The sequence below is a fragment of the Squalius cephalus genome (genome assembly GCF_949319135.1).
Source record: "Squalius cephalus genome assembly, chromosome: 8".
Lineage (NCBI taxonomy): Eukaryota > Metazoa > Chordata > Actinopteri > Cypriniformes > Leuciscidae > Squalius > Squalius cephalus.
Genome location: NC_137129.1, coordinates 16867595 through 16886673, shown reverse-complemented (window position 1 = coordinate 16886673; position 19079 = coordinate 16867595). Strand labels below are relative to the sequence as shown.

Genomic DNA, 19079 nt, shown 5'->3' with positions numbered 1-19079 from the left:
AATGATTTACTTTTAGCTTCTGACCAAGGCTGTATCTCAATATTAGTTTTACTTGATCTTAGTGCTGCGTTCGATACTATAGATCACACAATACTCTTAGATCGACTACAAAATTATACTGGTGTTCAAGGACAAGCATTAAGCTGGTTTAGATCGTATTTATCTGACCGCTACCATTTTGTTTATTTAAATGGAGAAAAATCTATCATAACTCCAGTAAACTATGGAGTGCCGCAGGGATCTGTGTTAGGCCCTCTGTTATTTTCAATATATATGCTGCCACTTGGAAATATTATAAGGAAACATGGAATTAGTTTCCATTGTTATGCTGATGACACTCAAATCTATATTTCATCACGGCCGGATGAAAACGCTAAATTATCCAAATTGACAGAGTGTGTTAAAGATATAAAAGATTGGATGACGCGCACTTTTCTTTTATTAAATCCAGACTTTTATCAAAAAACCACCCACAAAACCTCTCACAATACAACTAATACATAGTAGGATGTCCTGTTACTTTATCCTCTACAGTAAAATACCTGGGTGTTATATTAGACTGCAACCTGTCTTTTGAAAATCATATTTCATATGTTACAAGAACAGCCTTTTTCCACCTTAGAAACATTGCTAAGCTACGTAACATGCTATCAGTTTCTGACGCAGAAAAGTTAGTTCATGCATTCATGACGTCGAGACTAGATTACTGTAATGCTTTATTAGCTGGTTGTCCTGCAACCTCAATAAACAAGATACAGTTAGTCCAAAATGCTGCCGCCAGAGTTCTAACTAGATCAAGAAAATATGATCATATAACACCAATTTTATCATCACTACATTGGTTACCTATAAAGTTCCGTATTAATTACAAGGTATTGCTACTGACTTATAAAGCCCTAAACGGCTTAGCTCCAGTCTATTTAATCGATCTTCTATCGCCCTATAATCCATCGCGCTCTTTAAGGTCACTAAATTCAAGGCTTTTGGTCATACCTAGGATATCCAGATCCACCAAAGGAGGGAGAGCATTTTCACATTTAGCTCCAAAACTCTGGAATAGTCTTCCTGATACTGTTCGTTGCTCAGACTCGCTCTCCCAGTTTAAAACTAGATTAAAGACGCATCTCTTTAGCCAGGCATTCATATAATACTTTTAATCTTACAGTTAAATTCGACCTCTAGTTCATAAACGCCAGAGGAGAACTGGCCCCCGACTGAGCCTGGGTTCTCCCAAGGTTTTTTTTTTCTCCATTAGGTCACCTGATGGAGTTTTTCGGTTCATTGCCACTGTTGCCTTTGGCTTGCTCAGTTGGGGATATTTGGGGATATTTAATTTAATTAATCAATCAACGATACTATTGATCAGCATTACCAAACGTGGACGTTCCACTAGAAATAAACATTGATGAATTGTTTTAATTTAATACTGTGAAGCTGCTTTGATACAACCTATGTTGTGAAAAGCGCTATATAAATAAACTTGACTTGACTTGACTCTTGTAGAAAGAGGAGGGCAGTACCAGGGAAAAACTAGACCTTACAGAGATAAGCTGTAGATGATCTAAATCTAAAGAGCTTACGCTCAGATACCGAGGGACTCGGGACGGAAAAGCTACTAGCAGATCGTCTCAACAAACTCCTAGTATTCATGCCTAAACCAGATATTAAGGCAGCCCTCGTGGGGATGGCACTTGAATATCCTATGTCTGATGTTATAGTCTCATAACAACTCTCAGAAGTGAGAGGAGACCTGCTATACAAATACAAGGTGGCTATCCAGGTGGCCGAATGAGGGTCAACACTTGGTTGGTCTATTTGGAGCTTTATACAAAGTGGTGGCCTTGGAGGAAGTGGAGGAAGCCATCCCATGCTAAACATTTTATTTGAAGCTCTCGTGCACGGTGGCCTCACTAGAGATTTCTCGATGAGATGAAGCCAACCTGTACATCACTGGGTGACCAATATTGGCACCACCTACTACATAAACCTAACAACTCTATCACAAGAGGAGGCTTATGATAAGGTTTGCATACCTACCTATAAAAAGGGGAACTTCAGGGTCCTAATTTTAATATCCTATCAAACATACCCCTTAATACTTTCTAAACAGGGAACCGAGATCTAAAGTTAAACAACCTTATATTAAAGACCTACCAAGATCATCCTGCTGCTCATAGAGTGGCGGCCTAAATTTTATTCTTCGAATGAAGGCCTACCACCCAAAAGCTAGAAAGGGCACGCTTCGTCTCGGGCCTGATGTAAGAAGCGCCTGGGGTAAAGAAAAAAGGGGGGAGAGGAAGAAGAGAGGAGAGGGTGGTTGTTATTCACCCTCAGAGGAAGGGGATCCTTCACTGACGCTGGGAGCGACTGTGCTGGATCACCTCCCTCAGATCCCTCTTCTTCCTCATCAGCCGTCTCCTGCTGTCTTGGGCTAGGTGCCAGCAGAGCACATGTTGCTGGATCAGAGGATGTAAGAGATAACACATCCTCGTCCAGCAGCTCACCCTTGCGAGCTTCGGACTGGCGTGAGAGTGAAACACCTCTCTCAAACTCATTGGTGGCCGAGTTTCATCTGGGAACCCCATCATCTGAGTCTCCACGATGCCTCAGCACGAGCGGGACCCGAACCACTGGGCCCAGATGCCTGTCCCTCTTCCCTCGAGAAGAGAGCTAGACGAGAGCGGAGTTTTCTTAGAGGAAAACTCTCACATTCTGCACAATCAGGTCTCTCAATAGCTGATCGTGCGTGCTCTTCGCCCAAACAGTAAACGCACAAGATGTGTGTCATCTGGTGTCAGAAACCTGAGACACGGATCCACACACTTCTTGAAACGCTTATCACTTGCCATAATTGTTCTTACCTTTTTCAGGTGATTGCAAATCAGACAAAACAATCCCTTCAGACGAAAAGAGGATGATATGTTCTCTAGGCGCCCCTTTTATACTTCCGGGTCGCACTAGTAGCGGGCGGCAGTGGCTCAGTGGTTCATGTAGGTTGTCTACAAACCGGATGGTTGGTGGTTCAATCCCCGGTTCCACCTGACCAAGTGTCGAGATGTTCATGAGCAAGACACCTAACCCCAGCTGCTCCCGACGAGGATGGCGCCTTGCATGGCTGACACCGCCGTCGGTGTATGAATGAGTGAGTGAATGGGTGAATGTGAGGCTATGTAAAGCGCTTTGGTGGCCATAGGTCTGTGAAAGCACTATATAAATGCAGTCCATTTGCAACTTGAATTTACCATTTAATGCAACTTGCATTTACCATTTAGTAGTGACGTCATAGGCTGTCGCCGGTCAAATTCGATTGCCGTGATTGGATAGCTTTTCAGACACCAGTTCACGTGGAGGGCATTCCCCATTGCGTCATCGGCGCAGTGCGAGTTCCCTTTCGAAAGGGAACTTTGTTGCATGCAACACTACATAAAAGTATCATAGTAGTAGTCCATATGACTAACAGTATGTCATTTTTTTCTGCTGTATATAATATATAATAACAATGCTGCTGAAGTGTTTAATGAGTTGAAGTGTTTAATAGATAGTCCCCCGGTTTCATAGACAAGGCTTAAGTCTAGTCCCAGACTAAAATGCATTATTAAGCTGTTTTAACTGAAAACAACTTGCAATGACATATCTTAAAATAGTTGCAGGTTGCCATTGTTTTGTCTCAAGATGCACACCAGTAATGTTTTTTTCTAAGGAACTTTTATAAAACCTACTTAAATGTCCTAATTAAACTAATGCCTCATCCTGCTTAATCTAAGACCGGTCTGTGAAACCAGCCCTTTCTTTTTCAAGATTTTTTAAACAAAAAGTATGAGTAACACTTATCCTACTGGTGTGTGGGCTTAACAACATGTCAGATATGACCTCAGATTGACAACTGGATGTTCAAACTGTTTGCATGTAGCAAGGGATGTCTGTCCAAAGGCTAACTGGACTGTGGACTGTGCTTCACACATCTGACATTCACACGTTTGTTTTATGGTCAAAGGTTGCATGTTAAAACCTTCTCTGCGCAGCTCTCATCTGTTCCAGCAGCACTAGGCCTAAAAAAAATTTTTGTTTGGTTCCTGTCTCCGACCGACCCTGTCAATTTATGTGCGACCCAAATTTATTTTATGAGCTTGGGGAAAAAATAATACAAATTAAATAAATACACAAATAAAAAACTTTGAGGCGAACTATAATTTACGTTTTTGTACAGCACCGTTTTTGTATAGCACTCTTGCGATGCAAGAGAGAGTCCTGCACGGGTCCGATTTTGTAAATCCGCACCCGCCCGTACCCGCAGTGCTTAAAACCGCATCCAACCCGTTTTCCGACAGCAGCACTAATTAAAATCCGCACCCGACCCGACTAAAATAGAACCGACACCCGACCCGCACCTGAAATAAAATCAGTTTAGCCAATCACATACAAATATAGACACACTTACAAAAATGTTTATCGCCAGGTCATACAGAAGTTATTACACGACAATTAACACAAGGACAACTTCAGCCGAAGCTGTCAAAAGGCCGGTACATGAAGAACATGGCTAACGTTAGCACAAAACTGAGTAGTCTTGTAACATTTTACCAATCGAACAGACGCGGCTACAACACTATATCTGCCACGCAATGTCGTCTAGCCTAACGTTACATCTGACAATTTTGGGTTCAAACACGCCCTGCACACCACACATACTTAACAGTGTTAAATTTGAAAAATACTGCTCGATAGAACTGCTTGGTTTGTTACCACAGTAACAGTTATCTGCGTGCTTCCTCGGCGATTCCACATTTGCGGCTATCCAACACGAAAATGCATGCAGCAAATAAGCCGTTCACAATATTTTCTTCAGATAACTCCAAATTTCTCCCACACACTGGACTTGATTTTTGATGACGTATTGTCGACAACTTTACAATCTCCACTAGCTATTCTTTTCTTCAACTCCTCAGCATCCATCTCGACGACTGCAAGCAGAACGCGCGCGCGGTTATGATGAATTTTTAAAAGTGAAAGTAGCCTAGGTAACGTTATAGATCCTGGGAGGGCATGGCACGTCGGCACAAATAAACTGATGTGGATTTTAAATTATTTTATCAACTTGAAATACAGGCATATTTTTGTAGATGTGTTCCTAAAAATATGCATATATTTTTACGTTTGCATGTGATTGTTTTAAACCCGTGTTTAGACCCGTGTTTCCCCCGTTTGTATTGAGGTTAATACTATTAAAGGTATTAGATGAAACATTGCTTGAGATGTCTGTTTTTTTTGGAGTAGAAAAAAGTACACACATTTAAAATCAGCGTGTGTGTGTAACATGCTGGGACACACAAGGTGGTATAGGTACATGTAGCCTACATGTAGTATAGGTAGGCTATGTTATGAAAAAAAATAGAGTATCCATCGCTACTGTATAGTAAAATGAAAAATATTATAGTAATTTCCTACCCATCTCTTGCTGCCACTAAAAAAAAAAAAAAAGAAAAAAAAGAAAGTAAATACCTACCGACCCATGACCTCAACTGACAGCCAACCGGAACAAACCTTTTTTTTTTTTTTTAGGCCTTAAAAGCTTTCTGAGAGGCTGTTCATACTGAACAGGCACTGCTAACTGCTGTCAACATGCCTCAGCTTTTTCCTCTCCGCTAGCTTTTTATTATTTATTCTGCTCTCTTTTCGCTTGAATAGAGACATTAAACCACGTGTTATGGTTGCGAATACATATTTTGCTAGGTTTCTATCCAACTATTTTTGCAAATATTTTTTAAATTTACAGTTAAAGGCACAATGCTTTAAGTAGCTTTAACGGTTTTATGCATTGCTTGTTGATTGGATGTTGAGATTTGGGAGCTGCACACAAAAGTAGAAAAAGGGCTTTTAGTTTGTTTACACAAAAAAGTCTTTCCTGGAAAACAAGTTTGTTTATTGCTTAACATTTTGGACCAGTTTCTTGAAGGGAGGTTAATTTTCATCCGTGGAAAAACTGAAAGAATCATTTTGTATGAATCCCTGGGTCTAGACATTGTTGTTTGTGTATTATCTAAACTTTGGTTTTAACATGTTTAATTCTGTCTTCCTCCAGCAAATCGTAGCAGATCAGAAGGAAGACGCCGAGCTGGAGTCAGGCAAAGGAGAAAAGGGGGAGAAGGGGGAGAAAAAGGAGAAGAAGGTCAAGAAGGAAAAGGAGAAGAAGGAGAAAGCAGACAAGGAGAAACCAGAGAAGAAGGAGAAGCCAGAGAAGAAGGAAAAGCCAGAGAAGAAAGAAAAACCAGAGAAGAATGAGAAGCTAGAGAAGAAGGAGAAGCTAGAGAAGGAGAAGCTAGAGAAGGAGAAGCTAGAGAAGGAGAAGCTAGAGAAGGAGAAGCTAGAGAAGGAGAAACTAGAGAAGGAGAAGCTAGAGAAGGAGAAGATAGAGAAGGAGAAGCTAGAGAAGAAGGAGAAGGAGAAGCTAGAGAAGAAGGAGAAGCCGGAGAAGAAGGAGAAGAAGGAGAAGCTGGAGAAGAAAGAGAAAGCAGAGAAGAAAGAGAAGGAGAAAAAAGAGAAGAAGGAGAAGAAAAATGAGGACAAGGCTAAAAGAGAGGAGGGAGAGAAAGACAAGGAGTGTGAGAAGGAAAAAGAGAAAGTAGAGGAAGAGCCAAAGCCGGAAGATGCAGGTGCGGCAGAAACAGAACTAAAGGAGGAAGGAGAAAAAGAGGAAGAGAAAGAGGAGGAGGATGAGGAGGAGGAGGAGAACGCAGTAGAGGAGGAGGAGGAGGAGGAGGGGGAGGAGGGGAAGAAGGAGAAAGCATCTCGCCGCCCCAGGATCATGCACTGCAAAGTCAAGTTGCTGGATGATACTCTCTTTGAGTGTGAACTGGAAGTAAGCGACATGCACACACAAAGCACACAACCAACGCTTTTGTTGCTTATCGAGTGCGGTGTATCATTGTCTAGTCCCGGGAGAGTGACTCTGAAACTCAAGCATTGCTCAAGGGCTTTTACTTCCTTTGCTAATTGACTCTCAGACTACCAAGAGACTGTTTCTGCTGATGTGACACTTTGGCCTGCTTTTGTTGCGATCATACTGTGTGGCTCTTAAAAACAGACTGAGCTGACTCGATGTCTACCGAGAAAGCATTCCAAGCGAAACAGAACATCCTTATTAGAAGCAACTTGACTTGCAAGTCTCACTTTACATTCACAGCTATTTCTGACGTTAGCATGTAGCGAGCTAAGCTAACAATTAAATTTCATGACCGACACAAGAGTCTATCAGAATCAAATCTACCTTATTTTTAACGTTGTAATTTGAATGTGTCGAGTCTTCAGGTCTCAAGCCCTTCCAGTTATTTTAGCTGTAACAACGTTATGCTGCTTGATATTTCTAACTGTTACTTGTTATCATATTTTTAAAATTATTATCGTAATCATAAACACACTGGTTAGTAGCGCAAATTACTTTAACATTTACAGCATTATGTTATTCTATCAGTTTTTTGTTGAATCTCCACACATTCAAAGAAAATAGGTTACTTCCGGCATTGAAAAATAAGGTGGATACAAACTTACAAAGACAACTATTTATGTAGAACATACATTATATGCTTCAAAAATAGTAAGTGAAAGAGTCAGCATAATTCAACAACGTTTCAAACTGAAAAGTGCTACATTCCTGTCACATGACCTCCTTTCTTTCCAAGTGATCTATTTATCTTGTAAAAATGTCTTAACCTTTAGCAGTCCCGTAATAGTAATTAGGCTAATCAAAAATGTATTTGCTTTAAAAACATAAGTCTGCTTAAAACACTAAATAGTACTATGTTGTTATGATTTAACTACATTTCTTTGTTTCCAGAAACATGCCAAAGGCCAGGAGCTGTTTGCAAAGGTGTGTGACCACTTGAACCTGTTAGAGAAGGACTATTACGGTCTGGCCATATGGGAGACACCAACCATAAAGGTACCTCAATCTGTTGGCACTTACTCACATTCTTTTAATATTTACGGATATTTTTTTTCTTGACAGAATGTTTTCTTCAGGTTTAATTTAGCTTTTGAAATGTTAATTCTATCATATATATGTTTTTTTAAACGATTAACTATATGTATTTTAAAAATAGATTTGCTTTCTTCATAGTTATCAGGAGTTTTGATAGCAGTAAAGGCCTGATCACACCAAGGACGATAACTATAACTTCAAAGTTTTAATACTGAATCTAATTATATAAGAATAGATATGTCTACAGCTATAACAATAACTATTAAAAGGAACAATATCTGAATCACTTAAAGAAAATGATGAACAATAAAAACATTGAGAGCCAATCAGAATCCATCCAACTTTAGAATCCATCCAACTTTAAAGAGCTTGAGCATTTAAAACGGCAAATGACTCAAATGCAGAACTTGCTTACAATTATACAGAACGTTTGGCGGGGAAGCTGATAGTTGTTGTTGTAGTTATCTTAAAGTTATCGTTCTTGGTGTAAACAGGCCTTTAGTTAAAGCTTCCTTTTTCTTTCAGACATGGCTGGACTTTACCAAGGAGATCAGACGGCAAGTACAAGGTGAGTAATTGTTCAGCTCGTTGGTATATGTTATAATTATCAGAAAGTCAGTCTCTATTTTCTGTTGTTGCTATTTTAAATCATGTTTACATACATCTAGGCACCAACTATGATTTCACATTCAATGTGAAGTTCTACCCTCCTGATCCTGCCCAGCTATCAGAAGACATCACCAGGTGAACAGCACTTTCTTTATTCTATATATAATGTGCAGACACACCACAGTCTCTCTGGAGTTCTTGACTTTTTCAATGACCTTTGCATTCACCCATCTTTTTCTGTCTTTCCTTAACGTTTCTTTTGGCTAATGTCTAGGATTATAGCCGTATAGAAATAAAATCGGTTAGGTGAAATGGCTTAGTGAGATTATCAAATCACAAAGGCTGCAATCTAATAAAATATATTAGCTGCGGGCAGTGCCAGTCCTAGACTTTTGGGGGCCCTAAACAAAACATTCTGAGGGGGCCCCTGTCAGTGCATTCAGAAAAACACCAAAATGTCAAGAGCAGTGAGTGATTCTCTTGCTTTCCTATGTTGTTTGTTTAACATTAAATGACAGAGACAGCAGCAGGTTTATTATTATATTTTTATTATACTAACAAGTATTCGATTATTTTCCCAACTGTTTATGTTCACTGAAGACAGAACTGACTGCATTTAAATGAAAACTCGAAAAGATGGACATTTTAACACAAAATGTATTTGTCCGTTTAAGCACCAAAGTAACCTGTACTTGTCGATGTTTCGTTCTATCTCGGATGGTATATATGTAGATATATGAATGTATATGTATGTGAATTGAATTGGAACCACAAGAATAATACAATTCTAAAATTCCATCTCTACTTATATCCATTTCCAACCATATTGGACAGTAATTTGTCTCTCTCTATTCCTCTCTCTCGCTTGCTCACTCACTAATTTTAAAACTAATCTCTGATACTTGCCAGATTAAATCATTAATAAAATGGAAAGCCTCCTGCTGTTTCGTACCAAGTGAGCATGCAATTCTCTAGCCAGTTTCATTATCACACTTGTAAATTACAAAACCCCTTTCACCCTGAATAATCACAGCGGCACACTGACGTCACTTTACTGTTGTTGTCACGGTACCAGTTTTTGACTCATGTGTATTACGTTCAGCTACAAAATCTTGTCCCAACTTGTAACATGTGATATCCTGGCACATAATGTCATAATGTCTTTGAGTTTTTGAGCTTAAATGAAATTACTTGCACTGCGCAGGTACTACTTGTGTTTGCAGCTGCGGAAGGACATCAAGAACGGCCGTCTGCCCTGCTCTTTCGTGACCCTGGCCCTGCTGGGCTCTTACGCCCTGCAGTCTGAGTTGGGTGAATACGACCCAGAGGTTCACGCCAGTGACTATGCCAAGGAGCTCCAGCTGATCCCAGGACAGACCAGAGAGCTTGAGGAGAAAGTCATGGAGCTTCACCGCACATACAGGTGATCATGACTGTTTCTTGTTGGTGGGGTGATGATTATGATTTATTTACATACATATATACTTATGATAAATGGATGTTTGGGAAACTTTTGTTAGGGCAGGGGAATTAAAAGCACATTTACTAGAGGTTAAGATTAAAATGTTTTTGCACGTTTCGTTATTAAGTTAATGTTATGATCCTGAGTAAAATTAGATAAGAATTTAATGTGTTGCACTTTCAAATATACGGTCAGGTTTGCAGGATATATGTAGCATGTTTTTTTCTCTCCCTGCAGATCTATGAGTCCGGCTCAGGCTGATATGATGTTCCTGGAGAATGCCAAAAAACTGGCCATGTATGGGCTTGATCTCCACCAGGCAAAGGTACAGTAGATTGACAGAAGGCACTTTCCACGAATGCGATACGAAAAATAAGGGTTTAAGGGTTGTCTTTCCTTCTTTATATGTTTGCAACACAGTTTGAAATCCAGGATTTTATTTTCTATCAACAAATTTGAAATATCAATATCAATTAAATAAAATCTTTAACATTTTTAAATAAATTAAATGCAAAAATATTATATGCCAGCATTATTTAAATGAAGTTGTTTTGTAGTTATTGATACACTTATAAACATTTATTTGATCATTTGTTTTTTTGCAATAACTTTGGTTGTTGATTGGGTTATAATAATAATAATAATAGTAATAATAATAATACATACATTTACAAGCCTCCATTTACTGCAGCGTGCTGTGACTCAAAATACATTCAATTACGTCTCAGTTAGACTATGTGACTTTCCCCAGAATTGATTAAACCACCTGCTTCATGAGAAATCATCAGTCTGAGCTGTCATATAAAACGTCCTTCATATCACAGGAGTGCTTGTGATAAAAGCATTGCATGTCCTGCCACTGCTCAGATTTGGTAGCTGAAACCAGGTCAATCTGTTTGCATCAAGTCTTGGATTTAAATAAATGATAGAATTCACTTTTTTAAAAGTGAAGCAGGGGCGCCTCCTAGTGGTAGAGCTTTGTAAAATGCTTGTTTACACTACCTCAAATCTTGAGTCAAAAGATGATAACAGAATACTGTTTTCTCTTTCTGTCAGGATCTGGATGGGGTGGATATAATGTTGGGGGTTTGCTCCAGTGGCCTGATGGTGTATAAGGACAAGTTGAGGATTAATCGATTCCCCTGGCCAAAAGTTCTCAAAGTCTCCTACAAACGCAGCAGTTTCTTCATCAAGATACGGCCATCTGATGTATGTGTACACAGACTTAAACTGAATTTAATCAAGCCACATTACAATTAGGGTTAAGGAATGGTTTTTTTGTGTTTTTTTTTTTTAACATAAAGAGCTAAGTCTGACATCACCTATATTGTAAAGATTATTATTAAGACACAATCTAAAAACATTTTTAGGATATGACAAGGTGGAACATAATTTTATCAAAAATAATGAAGTTACAGCTCACCCAGAAATGAAAGGAGGCTGTCATTGCTCACCCTCATATTGTTTCCAAACCATACATCTTTCACTCTGATGTAACTGTCAGATGAAACATGGCTACATTAGACATGCTTTGTCTAGATTGGCGTCACAAGATGCGAGGAATCAATTGTGCTTGACATCATATTACTCAGAAGTAGCATTTTTACAGCAAATTTAATTCGTTGGAATAAAATGAAATATTAAACGTAATCAGTATCATATCAAATTTTATATTAAAAAACAGTTTGACAGTTCCTAATTTTTTAATTTAAAAAAATGTAATAAAATTTTAACCATTCTTTTATAATATTATCCAGGTACTGATGTTTGGGATGTAAAATAAATGATCTTTATTCACAGTCTAATGTTTAATACAACATAAATAATAAAAAAAATAAAAAAAATAAAAATGTTTTTTTTTTTTTTTACAATGTATTCAGTTGTCTATTTTTCAGTCAGCATAGATAACTGGAAAATTATTTGAAATTCAAAAAATTAAACACTACATATACTCTACATAGAGAGACTCACATATACTCTATATCTATTTTGTTAATTTCATTATAATATTTAATAACTATTGTATAATATTTAATAACTATTGGTGATTTTTCTGTTCATGACAATCATTTGTATGTTCAGTTATCATTCGTTGCAATACATTTTATTTTGAACACTTTTTAAACATTTTTTAGCTGGAACATTACGAAAGCGCCATTGGCTTTAAACTGCCCAACTACAAGGCCGCCAAAAAGCTGTGGAAAGTATGTGTGGAGCATCACACATTCTTCAGGTATAAATATCAAGCAATGCGTCACAACATGTATTCACATCTTAGTAACTGTTTGTTTTTATAGATTGATTTGAGTCCACATACTTTATGAAGAGATGTAAACTCTTCTGTCCCAGGTTGACATCCACAGAGGCGGCCACTACTCCCAGGAAGTTCCTGGCTCTGGGATCAAAGTTCCGCTACAGCGGGCGTACTCAGGCTCAGACCCGTCAAGCCAGCTCCATGATTGATAGACCTGCCCCCCATTTCCAGCGCTCTGCCAGTAAGAGGGCATCCCGCAGCTTAGATGGAGGTGTGTAACCATCTATGAAATTATTTTTCTCTCCCATTTTGATTTACTGTGTTCAGCTCTGATTGCCTATGGGTACAGCAAGTTATATTGAAAATAGAGGCAGATGATTGGCAAACTTTGTTGGATTCTGGTCAATCACTGCTAGTTACCTCAGGGAGTTTGACATCACAAGTCTGATACTTGCTTTTGCTCTGCTTGAGATCTCATTTGCTCTTTCATTCTCTCTCCTTCTTTCAACCTCTCTCCATTTCTCTAATGTACTTCCCTTGGGAAGGTTCAGACTCCTTATGTAAGTTGTTCTGCAAGCAATCTGTTTTTATTTGAGCTGTGAGCAGAAGTCGTTTGTCTCTGCTGGCTTTACACTGAAGGACAGACACATTCTGCATTCAGGCTACTCTCTGTGTCCACAGCAAACAAACCCACTAACAATCATATGTTGGACAGCTTTCTCAGTCTTCAAGCATGGGTTTTGACTATGGCTATTCTTGGATAGAAATGTTAAGTCATGTTGTCAATTGTGTATATATGAAATGAGTGTGTGATTAAACTGTGTCAAACCCATTTCACACTCTTGCTGCCATATAAGATACCTCCATTTGGCCAAATTCCAAAACAACATATCATACTTCATGAAAAAAAACAAAAAAAAAAACACAGTGCATACTCTTAAAAAAAAAAGAAGGAAACTTCAGCATACTTTTAAAAAGAGTACTTATTATGAAAACAATATACTTTAAAAGTACTTTATTTTAAAATACGTTAGTCAGCATCTGTCGGTGCTGGTGAATTGGCCTTTAAATGGATAATTCACCCCCCAATTTTTTTTTCCATCATTTACTCAACCTCAAGTTGTTCCAAATCTGTATGAGTTTCGTTCTTCTGCTGAACACAAAAGATGATATTTTGAAGAATGTTGGTAACCAGCCTGTACAGCCATTGACTTACATCGTAGGAAAAAAACTATGACCATGGATGTCAGTGGTTACTGTCAACTGTCTGGTACCAACGTTCTTCAAAATATCTTCTTTTGTGTTCAACAGAAGAAAGAAACTCATACAGGTTTGGAACAACATGAGGGTGAGTAAATGATGACAGAATTCAATTTTGGGTGAACTATCCCTTTATTTAATTATTGTTAGATTATCTGCAAGTAGTTTTTTAAAAAGGGGTAGAAACAAAAATTGTACTACAAAGTTTTTAGAAGTATTTGTTCTATTAAATGTATTATATTTACTTGAGTTACATTTTTGTGTGTTTAATAGAGTATGGAGTTATTCATTTTAGAAACATGCTAAAATCAGACTCCGTTGGAATCTTCTGGTCTTAAATTTACTGACAGTCCTTTTCAGAGTTGCTACCAATGGAAAGTGTTCCAAATCAGTCTCTTGTGGTTTTATTTTGATTAAAGCAGCTGGCTGTGTAGATGGTGACAGCTCACTAGAGATTGGAACAGAGCCACGTGTCTCTGAGGTAAAGTGAAGGTGTTTTCTTGTGGTATAAATAAACTGTGGTTGCTTTAGGCAGTGCAGGTGAACTCACTGTGGGAGAAAAATCACAGCAGTGGTGTGATCCAGAAAAGCAACCCTAGTTAACCCACTGATAATTTAATTATTCATCCTTAGGTAGAATACAGGCCCAGACTTAATTACTTTCTGCATTCATCAGAGATGGACCGTTGGTTATTTATTACATAAAAATTCCATGAAGTGAATCTTACATAGTCTTTTAAAGATTTCAGTTGTTGCAATTCGCGAATTGCCCTCCCTGAAATGCTTATAAAAAGAATAGCAAGACAGAATGATTGCTGTTTTGATTAGTAGTTTGATTAACAAGTTGGTTCCTGAAAATTTTAAATGAAGGTAAGTTTGGTATTGTTTATTCTTGTGGATAACAACTCCAAGCATGTACCTGTGAAGACAAAGTCTATGCAGAGTGAGATTTCGAGTTCCTGAAGCAATTGTTTACGTTGCAGTTTGATTGTCAGGTCAGGCTTTACCCAGAGAATTTCTTACAGGCCGACAGGAGCTTGATCAGCTCAAAAGGAGAGAGAGGGGAAAAAATTGGAAAGAAACACTGCAGGATGATTGGTTTGTGCTCCTTGGCTGCACTCTTTCAGAAACCTCTTTTTCCTGAGGGTGGAGCTTTATTCCCTCAGCTTGTTCTTCTTTCCTCCTAAAGTTCCTAATCTTACGAAAAACAACAGTATCTGTCACTGTGTTTACATGATTTTGAAGATCGTTTCATATTTGAGATGACTCAAAAGACTATTTTAACTTGCCCAATATATATATATATATATATGTGTGTGTGTGTATATAAATACATACAATTAAGCGTTCTTAAAGAGAGTCCACTTTCATGACTACGTTTCTTAACACATTTTTAAAAAGTGCACTTTGTAATTAAAAACTTATAAATTTATAGTAAGTACTTTTTAAATTATAAAAAAAAAATCTTGACTGTTGACTGACATAGTAAATCACATGTAAAGTACTTCATTAAAGGGGAACTTGGCAACTATTTCAACTTAATAAATCCGTTTAGAAATCATTTGGATGGTTAAATAACCTGTTCTGGTGAGAATGGTGACTTTCCCCACACCCCCCAGCGTTTCCCGGCGGAAAACCAACCTTGCAACATGGGGACTAACATCCCGGTAAGTTGGAAATAGGAAGTCTCGTGAGAAGCGAGAACGAGAGAGAAACACAAACTGCTTTACAGCAATTCAACATAAACACACACGCCATATGATACTGTGTATGATGTATTACCCACCTCGGTAGACAACAAAAGGGAAAATCAGCGAAGAAATGGCTAGAGTTGCCATGTTCCCCTTTAACTGTAGCGTGTTATTCAATATTACATTTAAAGTTCATATATAAAAAATGGTATCTTCATGGTATCTTCAATGCAACTTCATTACAAATGTGTAATTACAAATTTATTTAAAAACATAACATACAAGTTTCAATAGAAATGGAATTAAAGTATGTTTTATGTTTATTAGTAAATTCGGCAGTACACTTGAACCATTTCAAAGACAACAGAATAATGAAATTACATATACATATGTGCTTAATTCCTACTTACGTAGGCTAAAAAACACTCTAAAGTTCATCTGGTGGCATTTATTATAAATATAAACTATAATATATATATATGTATTTTTTTAAGTCCAAAAACATTACATTCAGTTTTCACTTATAGTATATTAATTCAAAGTGTATTATTTCCATAATAAGTACTCTTTTTTTTAAAGTATGCTAAAGTGTACTCCTTTTTCAGAGTGTATTAATTTAGGTTTGAATCGTTTTATAATTATCACAATAAGAATGTGTATTACTGCTTGTGTGTCTATGTTTCTCATCAGAGGTGCACAGCAAACACCTAAACTGTTTTTATAGCAGGCAAAACTCAAACAATTGTCACTATGTTAAAGTGAACTTATTTATTTTTACTCCATGATTTTAGTGTAACATACAGAACTCCTCTGTCCCATACATTTCTCTCTGACAGCCATGGTTTCGACCCCAGATAAGAATGCTCGTCCCGTCAGCGCTCCCATTATGTCTCCCATTTCCCCGGGTGATGTGGCTCCTTCCCCAGTGGCATCTGCCGCCCGCACTGACCGTAAAGAGACGTCCACGCCCACGGGCCGTCTACGCTCCTCTGAGAGGAAGAGTGAGGTGAAGGCCCATGTGACAGATGGCTCCAAAACACACAGCACCAAAGCAGAGGGCACACCTGAAATCAAGGTATGGCACACACACAAATATATACTATAGTTTGTCAATATAAAATTAATGGAAATGTATTTTAAATCATTATTAATGCTTTTATTTTATTAATTATGTTTTTATTTGAACAAAATCATATTTTGTTTTAGATCATTTTAGTGCCCCCTATTTTTTGTTTAAGTATAGATGAAAGCCTCGGAAATTTGTTTTCAGACCTGTAGATCATTTGCTTTGTTTTCCGAAACAGGGACTTAATTTGTTACAATGTTGCATTTTCTTCTTGGTTCGGTTTGCTTTCACAAGGCAACATTTCAAAGCATACCAAAATGTGTTTATGCAAGTCACATGTGAGTAAAGTTTTCTTTAGTTTTCTTCAGCAGTGTTGTGGTCCACTGCTGAGTTTTCTCACATCAACCGAACCACCCCAGAGTTTGTTTGCAATCGGGCCGAGACCACCTCGTTCAGGCGATCTCGGAGCGATTGTTTTGGTACGGATCTGAGCACGTTTGCTGAGTTCATATATGCCTAAACGAGGGAGAAAGTGCACCAGGTTCCTAAACAAATGCTCCAAATGAGCCAGGTGTGAAAACGCCCTTAAACAAAATGTAAGAAATACTTTGATCCATGAATCTTTTTTATAAACCTGCAGTACAGACTCCTAACTGACCTTTGAATTGTTGGAGTAAGTGATCAGAAAGCAAGCCTAAAAGTACCTGTAAGAAGCCGCAAGGCCTTTTCATAACTAGAATGATTACAGTTCCAGTTAGAAAGAAAAAACATCTTTACTTGAGACCATACATGTAAGATGGACATAATGTTTAGGTCTATTTGAGACCGCAAGAGTATGCATACTCTCTCTGTGCTGCTACAGACGGTAGCCCGGCGAGAACGGCGGCACCGTGATGCCCCGGTGGTGACGGCCACCAATGGGGAGAGAAAGAGCCAGGTTTGTGCTCATGATTTCAGCCAATCACTAAGGCTGTTGTAATATGCATAAAAAAAAAAAAGCAAAAAAAAAGCATTTGATAAACTTGTTAAAATATTAATGCATGCTGACAATATTATAGTATCATACTATTAAGACATAAATTAACAGCTGTAAGAAAATCATAACCATCGTGAATCTTGTTTTTTGATGCAGTAAGTGAGTAGCAAAGAGGTAACTTGTTTTGTAGACACTTACATACTCTCTTTCTTCCCCTCTGGGGTCTAAACAGTCGCCACGGGCGGACACTGAGATGGTGCGCATGAGGAAGGTCAGAGCTTGTTCCATACAGTTATCACAGCATGAGGACGATGCCATTGTACTCATCATTTCCTCACTGCCCATGTTTTACAACAAAAATATAATTTATTATCTGCTTTGGCTGTATCTTGCTTGCACTTGTATGAGTTAGGCTGTACCAGACAGCACTGTAGCTGTCAGATACATACCTATTCAGGCTGCACCAATGAATCAGTGCATACTGAGGTTTACAGAATGAGTGAAGTACGGATGAACATTATGACATTTACATTGTTATTGTGGCATTTACTCTAGCATGCATTGTCTGTTGCACTGTCTTTTACATAGATGCAGACCAAAACTTTCGTTTTTAGGAAAGACAAACTGTGTTTTCCTGCTGCAAACCTGAGTTACTCCAACTTTAAATCCAACTGAGATAAATAATATTTTAAATAAACACTTTTATATATACTTTTATACTTTTAATTCATTAACATTTTTGGAGAAGCAATTTAAAGCATATTTTAAGGAATGTTTAAAACAACCTAAGCTCTATCAACAGAAACGTGTTAATGTATAACAAAACTGAAGAACAAAATCAATGAGATTTATACACTACCAGTCAGAGGTTTGGACATACCTATTTTCCTGAAAAACCCATGCCCTGGATGATTCCAGCAGTATATATTGAAAAAAAGGATACGGCCAAGCACTGAACCCTGAGGTACCCCGGCGACACCCAAAGAATTTACCTGTAAGGCGGGAATTAAAGTGTCATGAAACCCCTCTGTTAAAGCACTGGTCGTTCAAACCTCAGATTTGAAAGACTCAAGAAATGGACGTGTAAAGCTGTGGAAAAGTGGGAGTGTAGAGGATGGGAATTAGGGAGACAACCAATAAAACACAGACCTACAACAGACAAATTATATTTGTTAATCATTATACAGACAAATGATTATTGAAATATGAGCTGAGAAAAAACAACCAAACAACAGAGTTGGGGGCTCATTGGTGAATTTTAAAATTATAACCCTATGACAACAAACTCACAAAATTCTGCTACTAACTACTAACAACTATCATGAACAAATCAAATACGTTTTGATAAATTATTCTTAGAAATATCAACAAATCAGCATTATAACTTTGCAGAGCTATTGGTCCATATGAAAAATTAGGAAGATTTTCATTATGTTACAAGGACTACAGTCTCTGAACAAATTGCACACATCAGTTTAACACAGAAGGATTAAAGGCATAGTTACTTTTTTGTCCATTCTTCTTTGAAATTTCAACATACAGTCTCTTCAGTGTATTAGAATAATCCATTATGTCACTGCGTTAATGATCACTGTCCTTATTTGCACATATATATATATTTCATTTGAAGAAGACATGATGAAATATGTGTTCATATATGGTGCTGTGTTACTTTTGATCTGCACTGCAAGTGTTGTTAAACTCATCGTGGTGCTCCGCACATATGTGTTATGTGTTGGTAGTCAAACTCCTAATGCAAATGGCAGAGGTGAGCGAACGAACAGAA

At 37.9% G+C, this 19079-nt stretch overlaps 1 protein-coding gene across 7 annotated transcripts in view; it reads left to right on the top strand.

The window, feature by feature from the left end:
- The window catches only part of epb41a (erythrocyte membrane protein band 4.1a), an 86152-nt gene that overhangs the window by 37901 nt on the left and 29172 nt on the right, over nucleotides 1–19079 (top strand). For 5 of the 7 annotated variants that reach the window (XM_079878685.1, XM_079878686.1, XM_079878687.1 and 2 more), the window contains exons 3-14: nucleotides 6080–6856; nucleotides 7832–7936; nucleotides 8501–8543; nucleotides 8644–8719; nucleotides 9789–10007; nucleotides 10284–10371; nucleotides 11103–11255; nucleotides 12182–12279; nucleotides 12396–12571; nucleotides 16088–16326; nucleotides 17180–17254; nucleotides 17526–17564. In XM_079878685.1, the coding sequence (XP_079734811.1) occupies nucleotides 6080–6856; nucleotides 7832–7936; nucleotides 8501–8543; nucleotides 8644–8719; nucleotides 9789–10007; nucleotides 10284–10371; nucleotides 11103–11255; nucleotides 12182–12279; nucleotides 12396–12571; nucleotides 16088–16326; nucleotides 17180–17254; nucleotides 17526–17564 (2088 nt within the window). The remainder of the gene's footprint in view (nucleotides 1–6079; nucleotides 6857–7831; nucleotides 7937–8500; nucleotides 8544–8643; nucleotides 8720–9788; nucleotides 10008–10283; nucleotides 10372–11102; nucleotides 11256–12181; nucleotides 12280–12395; nucleotides 12572–16087; nucleotides 16327–17179; nucleotides 17255–17525; nucleotides 17565–19079) is intronic. The other 2 variants (XM_079878689.1, XM_079878688.1) reach the window with 1 other exon arrangement.